The 21074-nt window shown below is 28.7% G+C and overlaps 2 protein-coding genes across 2 annotated transcripts; both read right to left on the bottom strand.

The window, feature by feature from the left end:
• Positions 1-107: 107 nt before the first annotated feature.
• yem (yemanuclein) lies at positions 108-962 on the bottom strand. Its single transcript, XM_011504871.1, has one exon. The coding sequence runs from the start codon at positions 904-906 to the stop codon at positions 223-225; it is 684 nt and encodes a 227-aa protein (XP_011503173.1). The 5' UTR covers positions 907-962; the 3' UTR covers positions 108-222.
• A 4318-nt stretch (positions 963-5280) lies between these two features.
• On the bottom strand, positions 5281-21007 carry Wnk (Wnk kinase). Its single transcript, XM_011504946.1, has 29 exons — positions 20920-21007; positions 20470-20724; positions 20040-20185; positions 19328-19592; positions 18826-19039; positions 18347-18752; positions 17518-18259; positions 17278-17450; positions 16812-17190; positions 15713-16669; positions 15289-15609; positions 13904-15045; positions 13589-13829; positions 13302-13499; positions 13044-13118; positions 11871-12279; positions 11325-11653; positions 10793-11113; positions 9389-10021; positions 8704-9161; positions 8154-8550; positions 7992-8072; positions 7397-7795; positions 7107-7272; positions 6928-7019; positions 6790-6857; positions 6585-6733; positions 6142-6497; positions 5281-5840 (listed from the first exon to the last, which is right to left on the bottom strand). Exons 2-29 carry the CDS (start codon positions 20707-20709, stop codon positions 5553-5555), a joined length of 9645 nt encoding a protein of 3214 aa, XP_011503248.1. The 5' UTR covers positions 20710-20724; positions 20920-21007; the 3' UTR covers positions 5281-5552.
• Positions 21008-21074: the final 67 nt, after the last annotated feature.

Raw genomic sequence — 21074 nt, 5'->3', positions numbered from 1 at the left:
ATTTAATGTCAACTTATCATATTAAATTTTTTTTAATTATGAAATTATTTAAACAAATCTTAGTATACAAATATATATATAGTACTTTTATTGTAAAACAGTGGTGGAAGATAAAAATTTTTTGGAGTAACTTCACCTCTCCGACTAGTATCTATAAAAATGTAAATATTTTTTTTATCTTATGTTCATATTAAATATTAATATAATAAAGATTATTATTAATCAGTCCACAATAGTATACTCGGCATCATCTAATCTTGCTTTTGATTTTGGAGGATTTAAATCTTCAATTTCTTCATTATCAGAAGAACTGAGAGATCTTTTATTTATTCTTTTCATTGTCTGATCATCACTGTCTTCATCACTACTTTCTTCATCATCATCGTTGCCATTTTCATTATCATTGTTAATATTATTACGATTCACAATCGATGCATTATCAGAGTCTTTAAATTCAAGAGGTCCACTATTTACATAAAAACCTCCATGAACAGTGGTTACTTCTTCAGGTACAATTTCATCATAAGCATCAGTATTGTCTATAAAAGAATCACTTTCATCATATCCTGCTCCTAGATCAACGTAATCACTTTTTTTGCGATTTCCATACTTTGATTCAAAATATCTAGCCACATCTAGTATTTTCTCATCATCCTCTGTATCCTCAAACGGAGTTAGGCCATTGGTAACACTATTTTCATCCTTTTTTTTATCTTTCCGTCGTTTCTTTTCAGCAGATTTTAAAAGTTGTGCATAATTAAATTCCGGACATTTTTCTTCATTGGATTCGGGAAGATTGAGCACAAAACGAAAGGACGGTGCTATTTGTTTAATCTTCTCAGACTTCTTTGATGTTTGACTACCATGATCAACACTTTGTAAAGGTACACGTTTTATCTCAGCCATTATGAGGATTTTTGTAATTATTAAATTTTATGTTACTGTTACTAGATTTGAAAAGAAATAAAATATTTAGAAATTATAATTAAAAAGCTTATGAATAAGATGCATTTTTTAAATTTATTAACCTTTCCTGACGAAACTAATTCTTCACGTCTATTTTTTATAGAATTAAACATTATCAATATATTTTTTTTTAAACTTTTAAAAGATATAAAATTAACAATTGGTAATTATAGTAATAAAAAATGAACATATGTTTGATAATTTAGTTAGAAAAAATGACAAACGAAGTTTTATACAACAAAACATTAAAAAATTTTCCAACAGCTGACTTGTTGAAATTGCGCATGCGTATTTTATAAATGCATATGGCGCTTATCACAGTAAATTTAATTTTTTGTATATTACTATAAAAAGTTCATGTACGGGAATAAATATTAAATATTTCAGTGTAGGTGGCTAATATTTTATATTAAATAATTTTAAAGCATAAGAAAAATTTCAATGCTAAAATAAGTAATAAAAAATCAAAATTATTCTTCTAGACATTATTCGTTTATTGAATTAAAACTAATAAAAGAAATGAAAATATCAAAATTCAATTTATATAATATTTATAAAAATAAAGAAAGTATAATATCAGTTTTGGCATTCTTTATTTTACTTCTTCCGTTGCAATTACAGTCTAGTTGAAACAATTATTTTGATCTCGCAATAGACAATTTATAATATTGCATATATAGCGCATTTATGATTATAATAGCGCAAGAGAAGCGTTTCCAAATTTAGTTAATAATTTTTTTAATACCTGGCTTTTGTATATATAAATTTATACATTACCAAACTAGCAAATGCAATTAAATATAATATGATCATATTTTTGCACATAATGATGAATAAAAATGACGAATAAAATTTTTTTTATATGAATACAGAAAATATTTAAATATAAAGGATTTCTATCGTAAATACTAAGAAAATTGAAAATGGAGGTATTTGTATTCTAGTTGATTGCAAAGTGAAAGTACAATTGGCTTTACTTTTCTTTGTAAACAAGATTTTTTTAATTTACTGGTATAATAAGAAAAGTTATATTGACTGTTTCATTCGTTACAGTATATTATCTTTTTGAAAAATTGCATATCAACATACGAAACTAATATCGATTAGCCCTTTAATTTATTCGTACATTTTCATTTTCACCTAATTATTTAAACTTTTTCTTTATGTTATGATACCGCACTGAAATATTCTCGTGCATTAAATAAACCTTATATAATTTGTTTTTATCCTTACTGTTAGAAATCTAATTATACATTGAATTTTTTTATTTGTTCTAATAACTTAAAAGTAGCCAAAATTAAATTTATGTATGTTAAAACTTGTAGCCGAATTTTGAAGAAAAGTTTTACAAGAGTTGTGTGACAAAATATAAGTTAGACAGTCTAATTTCATTTATTTATTAGATTTGAAACTGGAGACCTTGAATACCGTCTTTAATATTATATTCGAATATGACAATCTACGCATGCATAATTTGATAAAAATAAGTAACTGTTCAAGGGTCATTAATTTTTCAGTGTCTCTTTGAGTTCTGATTACAATTTTGTGCATTAAGCAATATTAAACAATTGAATATTCACTTAAATTTCAGATATAAATTATTTCTTTTTTATATTCAATTTTAGTTTATAATAAAAAGATATTCAAATAATTATAATAAGAAGATAATCGCAAATATATAAATTAAATCGAATATTTTGTTTCATCTGTTTTTAAACATATACATATTTATTCATTTTTGTATACTAAAATTTTTTTACACATATTTATGTAAAAACAGATGTGTATGTATGAATGCACGCATTCAATAATATACAAATCAAATATATTAGATTAAGTATATATCAATTTTTGTGGGATAATTGTTACTCATTCGGACGGCGGCATGCCTTGATGTAAAAATAAGACATTACAATAAAACATCAGATATTTCTCTTTCAGTCTCGACATTCTCGTGAGTTTTCATACAGTTTTTCTGATTTGCTTTGACAATTTAACGATCTTTAAAATTTCTATTTTATTTCAGCAAAAAGTAACATAATGTATTGATACTTAATAAGTATGTACATATTAAAATAATATAACAATACGCTCACTACTATTTAAAAAAAAACATTAATTACCATTTATAAAATATATCAAATTTATATATAATTGTTAATAATTTATAAAAATTTGAAGATAAATTTAATACTAAAAATATATTTTATTTAAAATCAAAATAATTTTTAATAAATATTTAATTGTCTAGTATTTTCTGAAATAGTTTATAGAATTTTAGAAAATTGATAAAATAAAGTGAATAATTATGATTATAAATAAATTCACTTGTATTAATATAAAATAATAATTTTCTAATTTCTTTAAAATACTAAAAATGAATCGAAATTTAATATTTTTCGTACGTAAATTAGACTAAACGAGGCGTGATGCGTTACAATTAATGGTCAATGATTAAAATTATAATACAATTTATAATAAAATAAATGATACTTTTCGGGCTTTAGCAAAAGCTGTCAACAATGTAAGCTGACTACGTTTTTATTATGTAGAATTCTATTTGATAAATTACTTTAGAACAAAATAAAATTGGTATATTACTCATTTTTATTTGATAAAAAGGTCAAATAAATGGTTATATGTTTAGAATATACAATTCAATAAATCATTAAATTTAATTTAAGAATATTTCATCATATTAGTTTTTTTGTAATAATCTTTGAAATGATAGTAAATTTCATTTGAAAACAATTAGGGTGAATTATCATTTAAATTTACTTCATAATGTATACCATGCATAATATGGGGGAGTATACCTTAAGAGTTAAATTTTAATACTGATTCACGTTGTTTAGAATAAAATCACTATGCATTGTATATAAATCTTTTAGACGATAATATATTCAAATTATACATATGAATACATACACGCATATATATATATATATATATATATATATATATATATAATGATACTTATAAAAAATTGTTTTATAATAATATAAACCATAGAAATTTATTTGAATTTATTAAATAAAACCAAATATTGTTATAACTTATGAATTGTATTAAAAAAAATTAGAGATTATAACACTTGTCATAAAAAAGCACTAAAAATAATCAACATAGATTATCATATACTTTTTGGTAAAGGGTATTGTGATAAAAAGATTATTAACACGGATCAACGAGGCATTTAATTATGATAATGATGTCGATAATAATTATAATAATATAATACTAATATAATAAAGTAATATAATGATAAAATAATAATAATAATAATAATAATAATAATAATAATAATAATAATACGAGTGAGCACAAAGCATGAAATGTCGATTTTTTAAAAATAGATTAACATTACAAGAGTCCAGAATTCAATAACTTTCCGCAAAAAGAAAGGAAGCAAAAAGGATGAAGAAAAAAGTAATTGAGAAAAGAATTGTAGATTTCAATAGATATATAGTAATCTAATAACAAACTATTTTTTCATTTGATCAAAATAAATGAAAAATTGTTCATAGAGTACAATAAAGCATAATAGTAATTACACAAATTACATTCTCTTTGTTTCCTTCCGTTTTAATAACTGATAAATTGACTTACTTTCTCTTTCATTCTTGTTCTCTTAATAAACAACTACTTGTATAATGTCAAGCAGATTAAACATTTTTCACTTCAATTATACGACTAGCTGAGGCCTGTTTGTTGAGATGAAAAAGTGACATAAAAAGTCACGTGATATCACCTAATTTACTTTTTTTCTAATTTTCATGCATTCAATCGCTCGCCTTCTTTCTTTCACTCTTGCTTTCAACGCTTGAATTTATGATCACACGTGTACTAATAGAAAAAGGCCTCTATATCCAGTTTTACAATTATCATTAGCTACAAGTAATTCAATTATTCACAATTTACTTCTTGAGACGTACATACTCATCATTACACGGCAGCACACATTTGACACTTGACTATACTCAATAGAGCTGCTTCTAAATGTCATTATGCATCATAATAATGACGACAATAATTATTTCATCTATTAAAATACATAAAATATCTATGATTGCATAATTAAAAGTTTTCTTGGCAAATTACATAAATCAATAAAAAAGTATTATGAAGAGGAAGCAGTCGATGGCCGACTAATAATTTCAAAATATGAAATTACTTCGGAATTAGTTTTTAAAAAATGTTAAAACAAACGATTTTACTGCATTTACTTGTTTTTTTTTATGATTCGTTTAAACGAAATACAAAATAAAACAAAACAAAAATAATTATGAAATAATTTTTCTGTTATTGTTGTCAACATACAATCAATCAAAATGCGCAGCATTTTTCATCGTTCAAAATAAGTGAAGAAAGATTTAAGATAATTAGATAAAAGTTCGGCGTGTTCAAGAGTGTAGACATACACCAGCTTGAGATGCCTTCGTCTCAGAGGCTCGCGTACACATTCGACAATTTAACATACAAAAAGACAAACGTACATACGTGCATACAGACAAACGTACAGACGGACACACAGACAGAGAGACAGAAACAGACAGACGGACAGGCAGGCAGGTAGAGGAAAAAGATTAATCCAGCTGCGACTCGGTGCTGTACTGCTGGGGCTCCCCAGGTGGGGTGCCATCGTTGGAGCTGTTGCCAAGTTGCGGCGTTGCTGGCGTAGCGGGCTGCATCTGTGGCGTCGCACCGGCCGTCTGCGGGGCGTAGATGAGCCGATAGCCAGCAGGCAAAAAGAAACTGCCGTGCGGTGCGTAGCTAAAGGCCTGCAACGCCGGCTCGTGGTAGTGAATGTAGCCAGTCGAGCCGGCCGAGCTCCCGGCCATTGCGCTTGTGACTAGAGTACTCGTCGAGCTTCCCTAAGTAATCATAACAATCTCAAAGTCAACAAATGTAACTCAAAGCTCTTGAGCAGGCTAAATGTGACGAAAGCTAATGATCGAAAAAATAACTTTTCTTCTGACAGTGCTTTAAGCTGTTCTTCATACTTTCAATTGCTAAACTAATTTCTATTCAGAAATCTTAATAGTTATATAACTAAATATTTGAAATCCGTAAATATGTAAAATGTAAATAGATCTTAAAAATTAAGTAGAACAAAAGATATGTTAAAGCTGAGCCATAAGAGTCAATGCATTGATAAAAAGTTTGTTTGGGGACCTGTGTTGTGACGTCTGGCAACGTAGTAGGACCAAATTGATACTGCGACTGTCCGAGCACCTGGGTTGTTGGGCCATTGGTCGACACAACTCCGACATCCGGTATCTCACTCGTGGCCGACGTCTGAGCGGAGCTTGAGATGCTTTGGAGATTTTCCGAAGGCACTATTGGCACTGGTATGACGTAAGCGTGAGGAATAGCCGAGCCGGCGCTCTGCGCCGGCTGCTTCAATTTCTGCGTGGCCAGCCGCAGTGTCTCCTCCGTGTCCGGGGAATAGCTCAGCTTTCGCTGCATTGGTGTTTGTGTCGCTGGACTAAACATTATGTAATCTTCTAACCCGGGTACCCTAGATTGACCTGTTGACACAAATGTTTCTATTTTGTATTCTATTCCCACCTCTTTTTGAATCATAATTTATAAATAAAATTTTTAATAAATGTTACCTGTTATAGTGTGATAAAGTAAAGGGTGGTGTTGATGAAAAGCACTAGCTTGCTGCTGTTGTTGTATCAATAATTGCAGTTGGTGTTGTTGAAAGCGCTCTAATTCCTCTCTATGCCTTCTTTGAAGAGTTTCCAATTCCATTGTTTGCCTACAATATGTACATGTTTATAACTTATTTAAATAGCTTTTTACAAAAAAATTTACCTTTTTATAAGAAGTTGATATTCTTCACTAGGGGTTAGCGATGGGAATCTTTCTTCTTTTTCATATTGCTGTAAAATGATACATTTTTCAATAATTTTTATAATTAAAATTTAGATAATATAATTTTAGATGAAGTACCTCAGATAAGGGAACGTTACTCGAAATTGAATTTTGAATTGGAGGAGCAGAACCTTCTCGACTATGTAACATTTGGATTGGCGTTGCACCATCTATAAAATATTTATTTTTAAATAATTTTTTAATTACTTAATATTATAAAAAATAACCAATCATCATTAGATTAGATATTTTTTTACTTGAATGTTCATCAGTATGACAGGATCCTATACATGTTCTACTCTCCACATTTTTTCCGTCGTCTAAACTCTGATTTTGTGATGATGTTTCATTCGTAGGTGGACCAGCCACTTTTGAAACCATGAACCTAGAGATTTTTCTCACTGGCTGATTAAGCGTGATGCGCTATAATTGATAAAAAATAAAATCAATTCTGTTTAAGTATTAACGAATATTCCGAAACAAATAATATAAAAGGAAATCTTTCTGAATTCATTGATATTTTACAAATTCAACCTATAATAATCACCTCTACGGCAGTGACAGAAGAATTGTCTTGATTTTCATGCGAGATGAAAGTTTCAGCATTAGAGAGGGATGTAACGACGTTAGATGCAACAGGGGCTACTGACACATTATTTAATGGTTGAATAGTTGGAAGAAGTGCTTGTTGTTGGTACGGTAGATTTTGAGCTGGTGCAGAATAAATCATTGTCATTGGTGCAGAGATTATTGAATTTTGAGAAGATGATGTTGCTGTAATAGAAGATTTTTGATGAATTTTTGCAAGTTCATGCTCGAGCTCTTGCAGTCGACAACCAGGTCTTTGCATACGAGATTTAGCATTTTCTTTATTTGGACTAGCCATTTCTTGAGTACATAAGACACCTCCTCCTGATACTGGAGTTGGACTTTCAAGATCTAGATTCTAAAAAGATTCACATACATGTTATATTATAATTTTACTAATTTTTATTATAAGTATCTTTTAATTATAAGTATCCTATAATGTTTTAATTTAATATTCTTATTTGTTAAACATTTAAAATTTGATATAATAATCTTACATTTATGTTCTGAAATGTGTTATGAGAAGTAGACTGTTCCATTATTGCTCCACTTACGGAATTATCAAGCCCACTACTGTTTTCATTAATAAATACAGAATGACCAGAATGGATTGTAGACTGAGGAGAAAGGGAAGTCTGCAATTATGAAATTATTAATAGAACCTTCAATATAAACAAGTCCTCATAAATATCTATCTATAAATTAATACAACATACTAGCGGTTGAAAAGCAGTGGCAGGTATACCAGGTATAGTGCCGAATTTTTGTTGTAAAGTAATCACATGTGCATCTTGTATGCTTGTTATTTGTTGAATATGAGGTGTTGCTGGGTGACTGATTGGCGGTGTACTAACAATCAAAGATTCTGACGGCTGACTAGTTAATTGTACCAATTTTTGTTGCAAATCGGCAATAGTTTGTGGTCCCCCTATACAACTCTCCGTCGGTTTATCTAAAGAATTTTGTTGGCTCAACTTTCGATGTTGCTCTCGTGTCATTTGTTGTTGATAATTAGTGGTTTCTACTGATTCAACAAGAGTGTGCTCTGGAGTTATGTCATGACTGGAATATTCATTTTCTGAAGAAATTACTTGACAATCGGAGCTAGTACGTCTATAAATGATAATATATATATATATATATATATATATATATATTAAAATTAAATTTGTAGAAAAAATTACAGAAAAATATAATAAATGATAAAAAATATATCTAAAAGAAAAATATAACTTTTTAGTTACAAATTTTAGTTAAATTAATTACCGACTAATATTACATTCAGGATTTATATCATCAGTTTTTGTCGCTATATGTTTAGCCTCTGGAAGTTTCAGTTGTAAATTCTGTTGTTCAATTAACATTGAATTATCAATAGATTCTGATATACTTTGTTGATGTTGTATCTGAGTCTGAGGTTGAATTTGCATTGGCATCATATGCTGTAAGGTTGCTTGACTTTGTATCACATGAACATGCTGTATGGGTTGAAGCTGAATAATATTTTGTCCTGGTAAAGTTCCATAAGATGGAACTACCCATTGTCCTTGTATAGCAGTGTGGGATGGTAAATTATGTTGCTGATTATGTAGAATTTGCGATTGTAGTTGCGTATCAATAGGTTGTTGAACATTGGCTTGTGAAACAACTTGCATTAATCCTTGTTGTAAAATGGGCGTTTGAGTTGGAATGTTTGATGGAAAATTCGTTTGTGCTTGTATTGTCTGAATTATACAAAAATATGATTATATGGACATAATTCTTATTTAAATATTTTTAAAAAATAAAAACTTAATATCTATGAAACTTTAATATTTAATATTTAATATTAATTTTAATAATAATATGAAAAATAAATCTAAATGATTAATTATTGAATCAAGTACTTATTTTATTTTAAAACAATAAATATCATTCAAATACAATTTTGCACGTAATGTAACCCAATTACCTGTTGCATATTTTGTTGTAATTGATGTTGAATTTGTAGATTTTGCATACATATTTCAGGTTGTATTGGCTGAAAGTATTGTTCGGAATGAAGAACTGGTTGCATAACTGTGGAATTTTGAAGTGGCTCGTGACCTTGAGCCATGGAATGGGCAGATTTTGATTTAGGATTTGATAAAATATTTGCTAAGTTTTGAGCAAGATCTGGCAGTGTCGATGACACTTCTTTCACTTTGGTTTTTGGTGCAGTTTCAGTCACTGTAGTTGTTTGAGATGGAATTTGAGTACTAGCAGAAGGCAAAATTCCTGTTAGTGTTGTATGCAAAGCATTATGATGAGCAACTTGTTGCGTTTGTTGAGCAGTTTCTACAGTACCATTTGCTATCTGAATACCATTAGAAATGCCATCTTGTGACTGCTGACTCAAATATGCCTGTTGCTGAATATGTTGATTTGATATACCAGATACTTTTCTTTCTTCCATATTTACATTATTTGTTTCTGATTGCTGTGAATCAGTAGAAATATTTGAGTTATTTGATATATTTGAAATTCGACGATTTCGTTCATCTGTATTTGGCTGCTGAAGAATTTGAGCTGAATTTTGAATATTAACGTGTTGTGGTTGTCGCAACTAAAAATAATAAATTATCTTTACAATTAAAAAATTAAATTTATAAATATAATTACAAAATATAAATTAAGAGATTACTCAGTTTATACACATCAAATTTAAATACATCTAATTTAATTTTTATTCTGTAACAGATGAAGTTATTATATCTTCCAATTAAATATATTCGTTTATTATATAATTATATAATACCTATTAAAAGTATGTATAAATACTTTAGGTCAGTGACAACCAAATTTAAAATAAATGCTTCAAGGAAATGTGAGAGAGATCTCTCTCTCTTTCATGTGAGAGAGACAAATCAGAGAGAGAGAGAGAGAGAGAGAGAGAGAGAGAGAGATAGTGTGCGACAGTGATATTATTGAAGAGGAAAAATTATATCTTGGAAGGGAGGTATTGAATATCAACAAATATATATATCTTAATAAATTAAGAATTTTTCTTCTTGACTTTTATTTCGATTGAAATAAAAGCCTTTCTTATTGGAATTGTAAACGTAATTAATGTATCATAATATAGTGAAATATATCAAGTTTAATAGAACAAGTTTTGATATTTACAATATTCACGAAAAATCTTGTACAAGAAAGCCAAATTAGATTAGGATTTAGATTTAAAATTAAAAGTATTACTCTACGATTGTAATTTATATAATTTTTAATATAAAATAATTTCTTTATTAAATATTTAATAGAAAATCTAAAAACTTATTTTGAATAGGTTATTAATTATAACTGGTCATTTATATAATTTAACTAAATAATTTCAGACCTGTTGTATTTGAGATGGTATTGAAATTTCATGTTGCATTTGACCTACGTGTGGTATTATTCTTGGATTTTGTATTGGTATAGAAGCTATTGAAAGATTTTGTTGAATATCGACAATTGGAGTGGTCACGACAGTATTTTGTTGACTTTGTAATACTGAGTCAATATCATTGGCAGCACCTTGCTTTGTATGGATCATATAACCGGTAGTAGAATTTTGAGTTGGTATTTTATTTATCTGAGTTGCATCCATTTTTGTTTGCACAGAATTTTGAAGAAGTTGCATTGTTTGTGATTGTTGTTGAATTATTGCTTGTTGAGCCTAATCAGCATTTTAAACGAATTGATATTACAAATAATCTGTGTTTTAAGAATAGTTACTTTAAAACTATTTTAAATAATACAAACATAAAAAAAGTATAATATTTATTTAAATAACATAAATTATACAATTAATTTAAAAATTGTAAATTAAAGTTATGAGCATTAAATTATTTATATTGATTTAAAATTAAAAATTCAAATAATTTTACCCCAGTATCAATTTCTTCAATAGATGTTTTAGTACTCTGTACATTTTCCGTATAGTTAGAATGTATTATAGTTTCAGAAGCTCCAATTGTTTCTGGTTTTATTGAAACAGTCATTTTTTCTACAACTTCATGTTGAATTGTCATTTCTCCTTCGGAAACTACAGATTTTTGTTCAATTACGGGACTAACAAGAAAACGCGAAATTTTTCGCATTGGCGGGGCCGTAAACTTTTGACTTTCAATATTCTCCAAATTGATTGTATTCCTATTTAAATTTTCATCTTGGGATTCTTGTTGATTTTGAATAATTTCTTCCCTTGATTCATTACCTATATACGTTATGGACCATTAAAAAGTAATTGTTAAAAGTGTAATCATTTATATTTTTATATAATTTGTTCAAATGTTTCAAAATAATTTTTTTCTGAAATGTTTAATATTTTTTATGCAGATAAATTTATCGGATAGTAATCAACGAGTAATATATACCAAAGTATATTTAATTTTATATTTAGACAACATTATTTCATTTGATTAAAATTTTACCTATGAGTGTAACATTTTCATTTTTTTGTGCTATAGGGTCAACTTCTTGTACAGATTTAATAGTAGATTCAGGTAATAATCCTGTGATATTATTAGACATCTCTGATTTTAATTCTTGACCATAACTATCAGCTTCAATTACAGTTATAGCTGAAGTTGTAGAAATTATACTTTCTTGACTATCTAATAAATCAATAGCATTTGTAGGCGTTAGAATGTCAGTATTTTGTGTTGAAGTAGATGAACGTCTTGACGCTTCAGCCGATTCTGTACTCGGAGGAACTTGAGTTTCGATCATTCCTGGAGTAGTTTCTGTTTTTTCCGATAGAGCAGCATTTGTAATGTGTGATAGTATCTGATCAATTGGCAACATTTTTGTTGGTGTAGAAGCATTTGAAGTTTCATCTCTCTGTAAGAAACAAAATTTTATCTGATTAATTTTTCTTACATTCTGTGAATACTTTTATACTTCATGGCATTTTAACTTCTTAAACAAATTTAAAAGCAAAATAAATCTTCATTGATTGATTATATTTTTGTCCTATCCATGTAATACACAATAGTTACAGGCATTAAGCAAACTTTGAAAGTATTTTTTTTTATAATAAATGATACAAATTAATTTACACATCAAATATACTGTTATAAAATTTCAAAAATTTATTACTTAACAAAAAATGTTGAAGCCATTAAAAAAATATATCAACTGGGTTAATTGTACAACCAAAAGTTTAAAAATAATAAATACTAAGGGATACAAAATTTTGTTTATCTGGTAATTAGGAATCTAACCTTTCCAAAATAAAATACTTATAAATATAATACTAAATAAGTTAAATTATAAAGAAAAAGTCATGCATATAAAACTTTTAAAATTAAATTCTGTTCGTCTGTAACTGCTTCAAAATTACTGAAACAAATTAAATAACTTAAGTTTAAGTAATAAAATATTCAGGACCTTCTGCTGCCTGAAAAAAAATTAAACTTCTCACAAATAACATTGAAAATGCACATCAATAAAAAGGCACAGATATTATTTTACTGTCAACAATTTTGCGAATATCAGAAAACCAAATAGAAGGTCGAATTGAAATAAGAAAGAAACACGAGATAAAAAGTGTATAGAATCATAGAACAAGTGAATAGAGAAAGAGAGGAAAGGATTGAACTCACCGAACGGTGCCTACGATGAACTTTGTATGAAGAACGGTGGCTGCTTTGTCGAGTTAGCGAGCCATGTCTCACCTGCTGCGTCCAAAATCACACACGACAAATATACATACGATTTTTATATCTTTTTATTTACCAAATTGTAGATTTAAAAAAATGTTATATCCAAGAATGCCTTAGCAAAATTTTCATAGTTCTCGGATTTTAATAAAAAGTAATACTTTGATAATCTTATAATATTAATAATGATCAATACTTTACCTTTGACATGTCAAGGCTGTGATCACGTTCTCGAGGTCTACGACTTGTAACAGGACTACCACCAGCTGATTGATCAGGCGGTCCATGGGCAACTAGCGGTAGATTTAAAGATGGATCAAGACGTAATTGTTTGACAATGTCTTCTATTAATTCAATAAAAGTTTCGCGTTGAGATTGAGGTAGTAGATTTTCTGCTACCTTTTGTCAGAAATAAAAGTTATTTTTCATTTAAGTGATATGTCAAAGTTTAAGGCTCAGAGTTTTAAATATATTTATTATAAATTTACCAAATTATTTGCTATATCAGTTGGAACCATTTCATCTCGATCAAATTTAAACGTCACGGTCTTTTGTTTACTAGTATCTAGTTGACATTCTACAGATATCGCATGACTTTCAACATTACTGACCGAGAGTACAGTTAATTTTATTCCTGGTTTTTTTCGTTTTGTTCCTGTTCGTTTGATCTTGCTTTTTTCTGTAGTCATTGTCGTCAAAGTTGAATTATCAGGAATTTCAGATGGGTTTCTGCAAATTTAACATAAAAATATATTTAAAAGATAAAGATAACGAAATAAAGATATTTATAAATAAATTATTACCCATCCGTTGTTATAGGTATAGTTCCAGATGCTATTTGAATTTCTTGTACATTTGAAACAGTTTCTAATGACACAGAATTTGGTAATTCCAAAGTTTCTTGTTTTACAAGGGTTCTTTCTACCATCACTGTCTCTGTTACTTGATGAAAATTCTGTTGTTGCAGAGGTGGTTGATGTTGCTGTAAATGTGGATGAAGTATTTGATGTTGTATAGATGATTGCTGTGACTGTTGTGATATAGCTTGTTGTTGGGATACAACCTGCTGTTGTGATAAAGATTGTTGTTGTATAGATGTTGATTGCGGTTGTGATATTGGTTGTTGTATACTCTGTTGTTGCTGTTGTGATATCGATTGATGCATACTTTGTTGTTGCTGCGAAATTGATTGTTGCATAGTTTGTTGCTGTTGAGATATTGATTGTTGTATATTTTGTTGCTGCTGGGGTATGGATTGTTGTATACTTTGTTGCTGTTGGGATATCGATTGTTGTATACTTTGTTGTTGTTGGGGTATTGTTTGTTGTATATTTTGTTGCTGTTGGGGTATCGATTGTTGTATACTTTGTTGTTGTGGTATTGATTGCTGTATACTTTGTTTTTGCGATACTGATTGCTGTATAATTTGTTGTTGCGGTATATTTTGTTGTTGTGATATTAATTGTACGTTTTGTTGCTGCTGTTGTTGCGGTATTGATTGTTGTACACTTTGTTGCTGCTGTTGTGGCTGTATTGATTGTTGTACATTCTGCTGCTGCTGTTGTGTTATTGATTGTATATTTTGTTGCTGCTGTTGTTGTGTTATTGATTGTATATTTTGTTGCTGCTGCGGTATGGATTGTTGTATATTTTGTTGCTGCTGTTGTTGTGGTATTGACTGTATATTTTGTTGCTGCTGCGGTATGGATTGTTGTACACTTTGTTGTGCTGCACATTGCGATTGCTGTATGGACTGCTGCTGTTGAGAATTATTAGATCCTTGTGGTACAGCATTTAAATTTTGAGTCATTGAAGTTGCAGGTGGTACAATAGTAGTACCTTGTGAATATTGCATTTGCATCATTATATTCTGTGGAGCTTGAGATTGATGTGCTCCATTTGTAATTAAACCTGGTGCAGTTTGAATATTTGAAATTGACGAAGTCTGAAAATATTTTAATTAAATTTAAGTATTTGTACATTTCATATAAAACTAAGTATCTAAAAATAAAAGAGCATAACTAATTTATAATAAATAATACAAATATCATTAAATATATCCAGTAATTTATAAAACGTTTTATAGATTAACAGAGTTTGCTTAACTATTAAAATTAAGCATATTTATAAAATATAATATATTATAATATATCATCAGCATTTTGCTCAGTTACTCATTTTTACTAACCTGTTGTGGTAAAGAAACTTGAACTTGCATCGGCTGAATATAACTAATAGATGTAGCTACTGTATTATTTCCAGATGGGTTAGAATGAGTAGTATATACTTGTTGAGGTGGTTGATTTGGTAAAACATCAATATGTCCACTGGTAGAGTTTGTTGCATAACCATGAAAAATCGGTTGAGATACATTTTGTTGAAAAATTTGAGATGGTGGATAAGTTGGCATAGTAGCAGTTCCTTGATGATAAAATGACTGTGCCTGTATATTTGGAACTGTGGATGAACCAGCAACAGGAGTTTGTTGTATTTGTTGTACATGCTGTACCTATGTAATTTCCATTAATAAAATACTAGTTTATTAATTTTTTATTTAAAAATGTTTTATTTAGAAAATATATAGATTTTTATTTTGAAGTTATTTTGTTTACCTGAGTTTGCGTGTATTGAATAGTTTGTTGAATTTGTGGAATCTGCATTGTTTGTGGAGGATGTGATAGCTGTGGTGTTATTCCCATTTGATTCAACTGTATATATTGTTGTTGTAATTGTTGTTGTGTTACTTGAGAAAAAGGTGTTTGAGCTGGTACTGTTTGTGGTGTTGAACACTGTGAAGAATTTCCACTCATTGTTTGAGATACTTGGGTCATTTGCTGATATTGTTGTTGCTGTTGCTGATATTGAACCTGTTGCTGCTGTTGTTGATTAAGTTGCTGAATTTGTTGTGCTTGTTGGGGCTGTATAACTGAAGTTTGTTGTTGGATCATAGGCTGTTGTTGAACAAGTTGAACAGGTTGTGGTTGTAAACTATGTTGAATTTGCACTGAATTTGGAACCTGCTGAATATTTATTCCTGGTTGAGTTTGTTGTTGCTGAACTTGCATTTGCTGTATTAATAAGTGGTTTTGCAAAATGCTTTCATTAGCCGCTGTCGTTTCTGCATCTTGACGTTCCTTTTCTTCTTTCAATTTCCTTTCTTCTCTTTCTCTTTTTAATGCTGTAATTTGAGATTTAAGCATTTTTGCTACTGTTTTAGCATCTTCTTCGAGAATAAGACTTGATTTTGCCATTTCAGATGCTACTTCCTCAGCATTATCAACTTCTATATCAAAATCAAATTGAATAGCTTCATTTTCTTTATGCTTATTACTTCTTTTTTTTGGATCAAGAACCCTGAGTCTAAATTCGACACGTGATAATTCTGCTTCTGCAACTGCAGTATCACGCGATACCATTTCTAATTTGAGCCCTATATCATCTACGAAAAATTCATGATTTAAAAGATCTTTTACTAATGGTCTTTCTTCTTTTTTCAATCGTATACACATTTCTATAATTTCTCGTACTTCTGGATTTTCTACTTTATCATAACTTTGTGGTTTTACACCCTGTTAAAATTTAGATGTTTATTGAATATTTCATATCTTATAAGATTATAAAATGTGAAAAAATAAAACATAATATGCTTTAAACATATTTTTGATAATAATATCTAATATAATTAATAAATAATAAGAAAAACTTGCTTACCGATACGACTCTTTTATATATTTGTGCAGGGCCTGTGCATTCAGAGTATGGATATTCACTAGTCGCCATCTCTAGCATACACATACCAAAAGCGTAAACATCCACAGATTCATCATAATGTTCTTCATACATTTCAGGTGCCATGAATTCAGGTGTTCCAATAACGCTTTTTGCAAAACTACGATTTTTTAATGTTGCAAGACCAAGATCGCCAATCTTTACACTACCTGTAGTTCCAGTAATAAAAATATTATCGCATTTCAGATCACGATGAATAATTGGTGGCGATCTTGAATGAAGAAATGCAAGTCCTTTTAAGATTTGTCGACACCAAGATTTTAAGACTTTGGGATTAATTTTTTTAAATCTTCGTAAATACCTATATAGATATTTAATAATAATTTAATTCTATTTTCAAATATTGAATTAAGAATAATTTATTTAGTAAAATGAAAATAAGAATTACGTTTTTAATGTGCCAGAAGTCATAAGTTCTGTTACTAAAACAATATATTTTCGTCTTGTAAGTGTTACTTCCCAGTAGTCATAAAATCTAACTATATTTGGATGTTGTAAGCCTTTCAACATTTCAGCTTCCTCTCTAAATCTCAGTCTTTCTATTTTGTTTAATTTTTTCTCCTACAAAAATATTAATTTTTAACATTTGTATAAATTTAGAAAATGTTATTTGATACTAATTATTTACCTGTAATTCACACCATGCAACAGCTACACCAGTCTGTGTATCTAGACCTCTATAAACAGTTTTAAAACTACCACGACCTATTTCTTCCTCAAATTTCAAAAATCTTTGATCGGGAGAAATTCCTACAGCTTTTTCCTCATCATCATCATCTTCAACTGTCTGAACTTTAACTTTCATTAATAAATTTCTTACTTCATCCATTTCCATAGTTTTTTGAACTAACTTTTCATCTGTTTTAAAATTCTCGTCAAGAAGTGGTCCTATGAATCCTTCTACTGTCTCTTCCTGTACTGTTATATCTTTTTGATGACTTTCTTCAGGCTTTACTTCTTCTTTAATATTTTCTTTTAATGTAATTTCAGAACCCATAGGTAGAACTTTACCCATTTTACTCAAAGATTCATGAAGTGCTTGAGTTGCAACTATATCACTAATACTTGTTCCATTATCATCTTCATCGTAAATAGTGACTTCTTCTTCTTCATCTTCATTTCTTTGACATTCTTCTCGAAATTCTTTACTTTCTAGATCGATTGACTCTCTCATAACACTGGATGTCGTGAATCTTAAATTTTTTATTTGTTCAATGTTTATATTTTTAAAACAATCTTGGGCAATATCATGATTATCCAAGCGGTTTTTTTCACTTTTGTCCATTACTTCTACTGATATATTTTTACATTTTAACTTTCCATTAGACGATTTTCTCGATGTTGACGGCATGCTACTTTCGTTTAAATTTCTATAAAGTAAAAAGATATACATATTTATTTTTAAATATAATCAAATTCCATTATATTCTTATACTTTTTATTTAATATACACTAACTTTTGTTCATTTAGATTGCTACAAGAAATTTCTAAAATAACATTTGAATCCTTTTGAGTACAATCTTCATCTATATTATCTTGTTTAAAATTGGATTTTCTATTGGCACCATCTTTATCAAAGTTCACTAGGGAATAAACGGAGGTTTTTCGTTTATTTTCGCGAACGTTTGTATTTTCATTTAAATTTGGCTTTTTCTTAAATGAAAGGGAAGCATTGAAGCTTTGAACTATATTTTCTGTTGAGGTTCTCCCTTCCTGTGAAACCGACGATAATTTTTGGCTACCATCATTATCTTCTTTTGACTCAGAATTTGACGAGTACATACTTTTTTCAGCAGTCTTTTCCTCTTTACTTACTTTTCTAGAGTTTCCCTTTCCCATTGGCGTCAAAGGCATAATAATGTCTACAAATAAAGATTATCAATTAACTATTATTACGAATTTGTCTTCTAAATATTATAATTCTATAATTTTTACTTGATATTCTTGAAAAATTTTCTGTAGCAGTAATTGCTTCCTCTGCATCACTGAAACTATGATTGTTTTCATGATCAAAAGATGACACTAAAGACTTTTCAACAGGATCAAGGGAATTTTTTTGTCTCGTAGATTGCGAATTCAATGAGATTCCATTTTTTGTTATTGTTAGTGCTGGTGGTTGTGAATCATGCTCCAATTGACTGGATCTTGACTATTTAAAAAATGTTAAAATAAATATACAATTATTTATGAACGCATTATGTAGTGACTTATTTAAAAAACAAATTTATACAAGTTATACAATTGTTTCAAAATATGATTATAATTAAAATTAAATAAAATTAAAATTAAATATTTAGTATATATTCTATATTTTATATTTGTGTTTATTATTGTATCAATTATTAAAATATTATTTGTAATTTAATTATGATTTCCAAAATAAAATTCTAACTAATGATATGTGTCACATGCATTATTTAATGTTATTTTAACAAACCTTGCGATCAGCCAAATTACTCAAGCCACTACTACTAGCTGCCTGTGAATTTATAGAAATTTTTCGATTACGACGATGTCCCTGATTTTTCTGAGAAGTAACAACTCCACAAGATGTTTGACTTTCTTGTGGGGTTAAATGGTGACCCAAGCCAACATTGCTTTGACCACTATTCCCTGTATTTGTGACCAGCTTTGGACACAATCCAGAAAGGCCAACGCCACCCCCTGTTCCCCCTGATGATCGCTGTCTGCTAGTTTCATACCTGAAGATGCCAAATCAATTTTAATTACAATCAATACATCTAATCAAATTGATTGATAACACTTTTTTAGCTAGCATGCCAACGTAAGTTTACAATTATGATCTACACTTGATTGTTTTATCAAAACTTATAAATAGAGCTTTTACATGTCATTTAAACTCGTAACTTATACAACTTGAATTAGTCAATTGATTGAATATAATCAATTTAATTAACGATCATGTATAAGCTGAAAATGTTAAACTAATAAAATAAAAAACAGAATCTAAAAACTATATTAGGTCTGCAAGTGATTTGCTGTATGAATATAATTTATAGTATTATTATTAATTATCTATGAAAAATTTATAAACATTTACAAAATATTCCAATGTGAAATATTTCTATTTGGTAAATGAAAAATGCAATAATGTAAAAAGCGTGATTTTGATACGGACATCATTATACCTGTCCTGCCTACTATGGCCTGAAGGAAAAAGTCCTCGCACTGCGTTGCCTATAGCTGCTCTTTTCTTTGCCTCCTTTTCTTTATCTCTATGCCCACTGCTTCCACAATTGTACCTTGATTGACTTTCTTGTCTACTGGATTTGTCCTATAAATATATTTATTAAATTAAGGGATTAATTACAATTTTATAATTAGCAACAGAAAATACAATAGCTATTTAATATTTTCCTAGTATAGAAATTAGTAGAGTTAATATTATGTTCAATTATTATTTATATAAACAACTTCCTTTATTTATATTTTTAAAAAATCTATACTTATAAAAATATTATCATATAAAATAAAATAAATTTCAAATATTAAAAAAAAAATTTTTCTATCTAAATTAAAGTTTAAAGTTCATTTTAATGCTATAGTGGCATAATTTACCTTTATACCAATTAATTTAATAAATCCAGAATTAGTATTAGTTGGAACTGGACTGAGATCACAACGAACTCTTCTATGAGATCTCTCAACAACTACAACAGGCGCTTCTTCAATATCCAATTGTTCCCCACCACTGATAGAGAAAGGTCGGGAATGTGTGAGTAAAATATTTTCTGCGTTGTGTTGCTGATTACTGCTCACCAACCTCAGTGATTTATTCTCATTGCAGCATCTCGGCATTGCACGTGTGTAAGTCTAAGAAAAATATCACTGTTTTCTAAATTTTGAAGATAAATTATAATTTTGTTAAATTTCATATATTTGATGTAATACATGAGAGTAGTGGCACTTATAATTGTTCAATATTTATTATTAATATTAATATTATTGAAGTATATTTAAGTACAAATTATTTCAAATTAATTATTATCGAACAAATAAAACATTTACCTTAATTCCACTTGAAAACAGTGATTAGCACAATTCACTAAATTTCTAAATTTAAAATCTCAATTTGTTGAATAATAAGATCTTTATTTTAAATCATGAAACTTTTTTTATAATTACTTCAGAACATAACATCACAAATATTTATAATGATTTAT

The sequence above is a fragment of the Ceratosolen solmsi genome, unplaced genomic scaffold, assembly GCF_000503995.2.
Source record: "Ceratosolen solmsi marchali unplaced genomic scaffold, CerSol_1.0 scaffold4, whole genome shotgun sequence".
In the NCBI taxonomy this organism is placed as follows: Eukaryota; Metazoa; Arthropoda; class Insecta; order Hymenoptera; family Agaonidae; genus Ceratosolen; species Ceratosolen solmsi.
The sequence above is the reverse complement of the archived record's forward strand: the minus strand, read 5'-3'. Positions and strand labels throughout refer to the sequence as shown.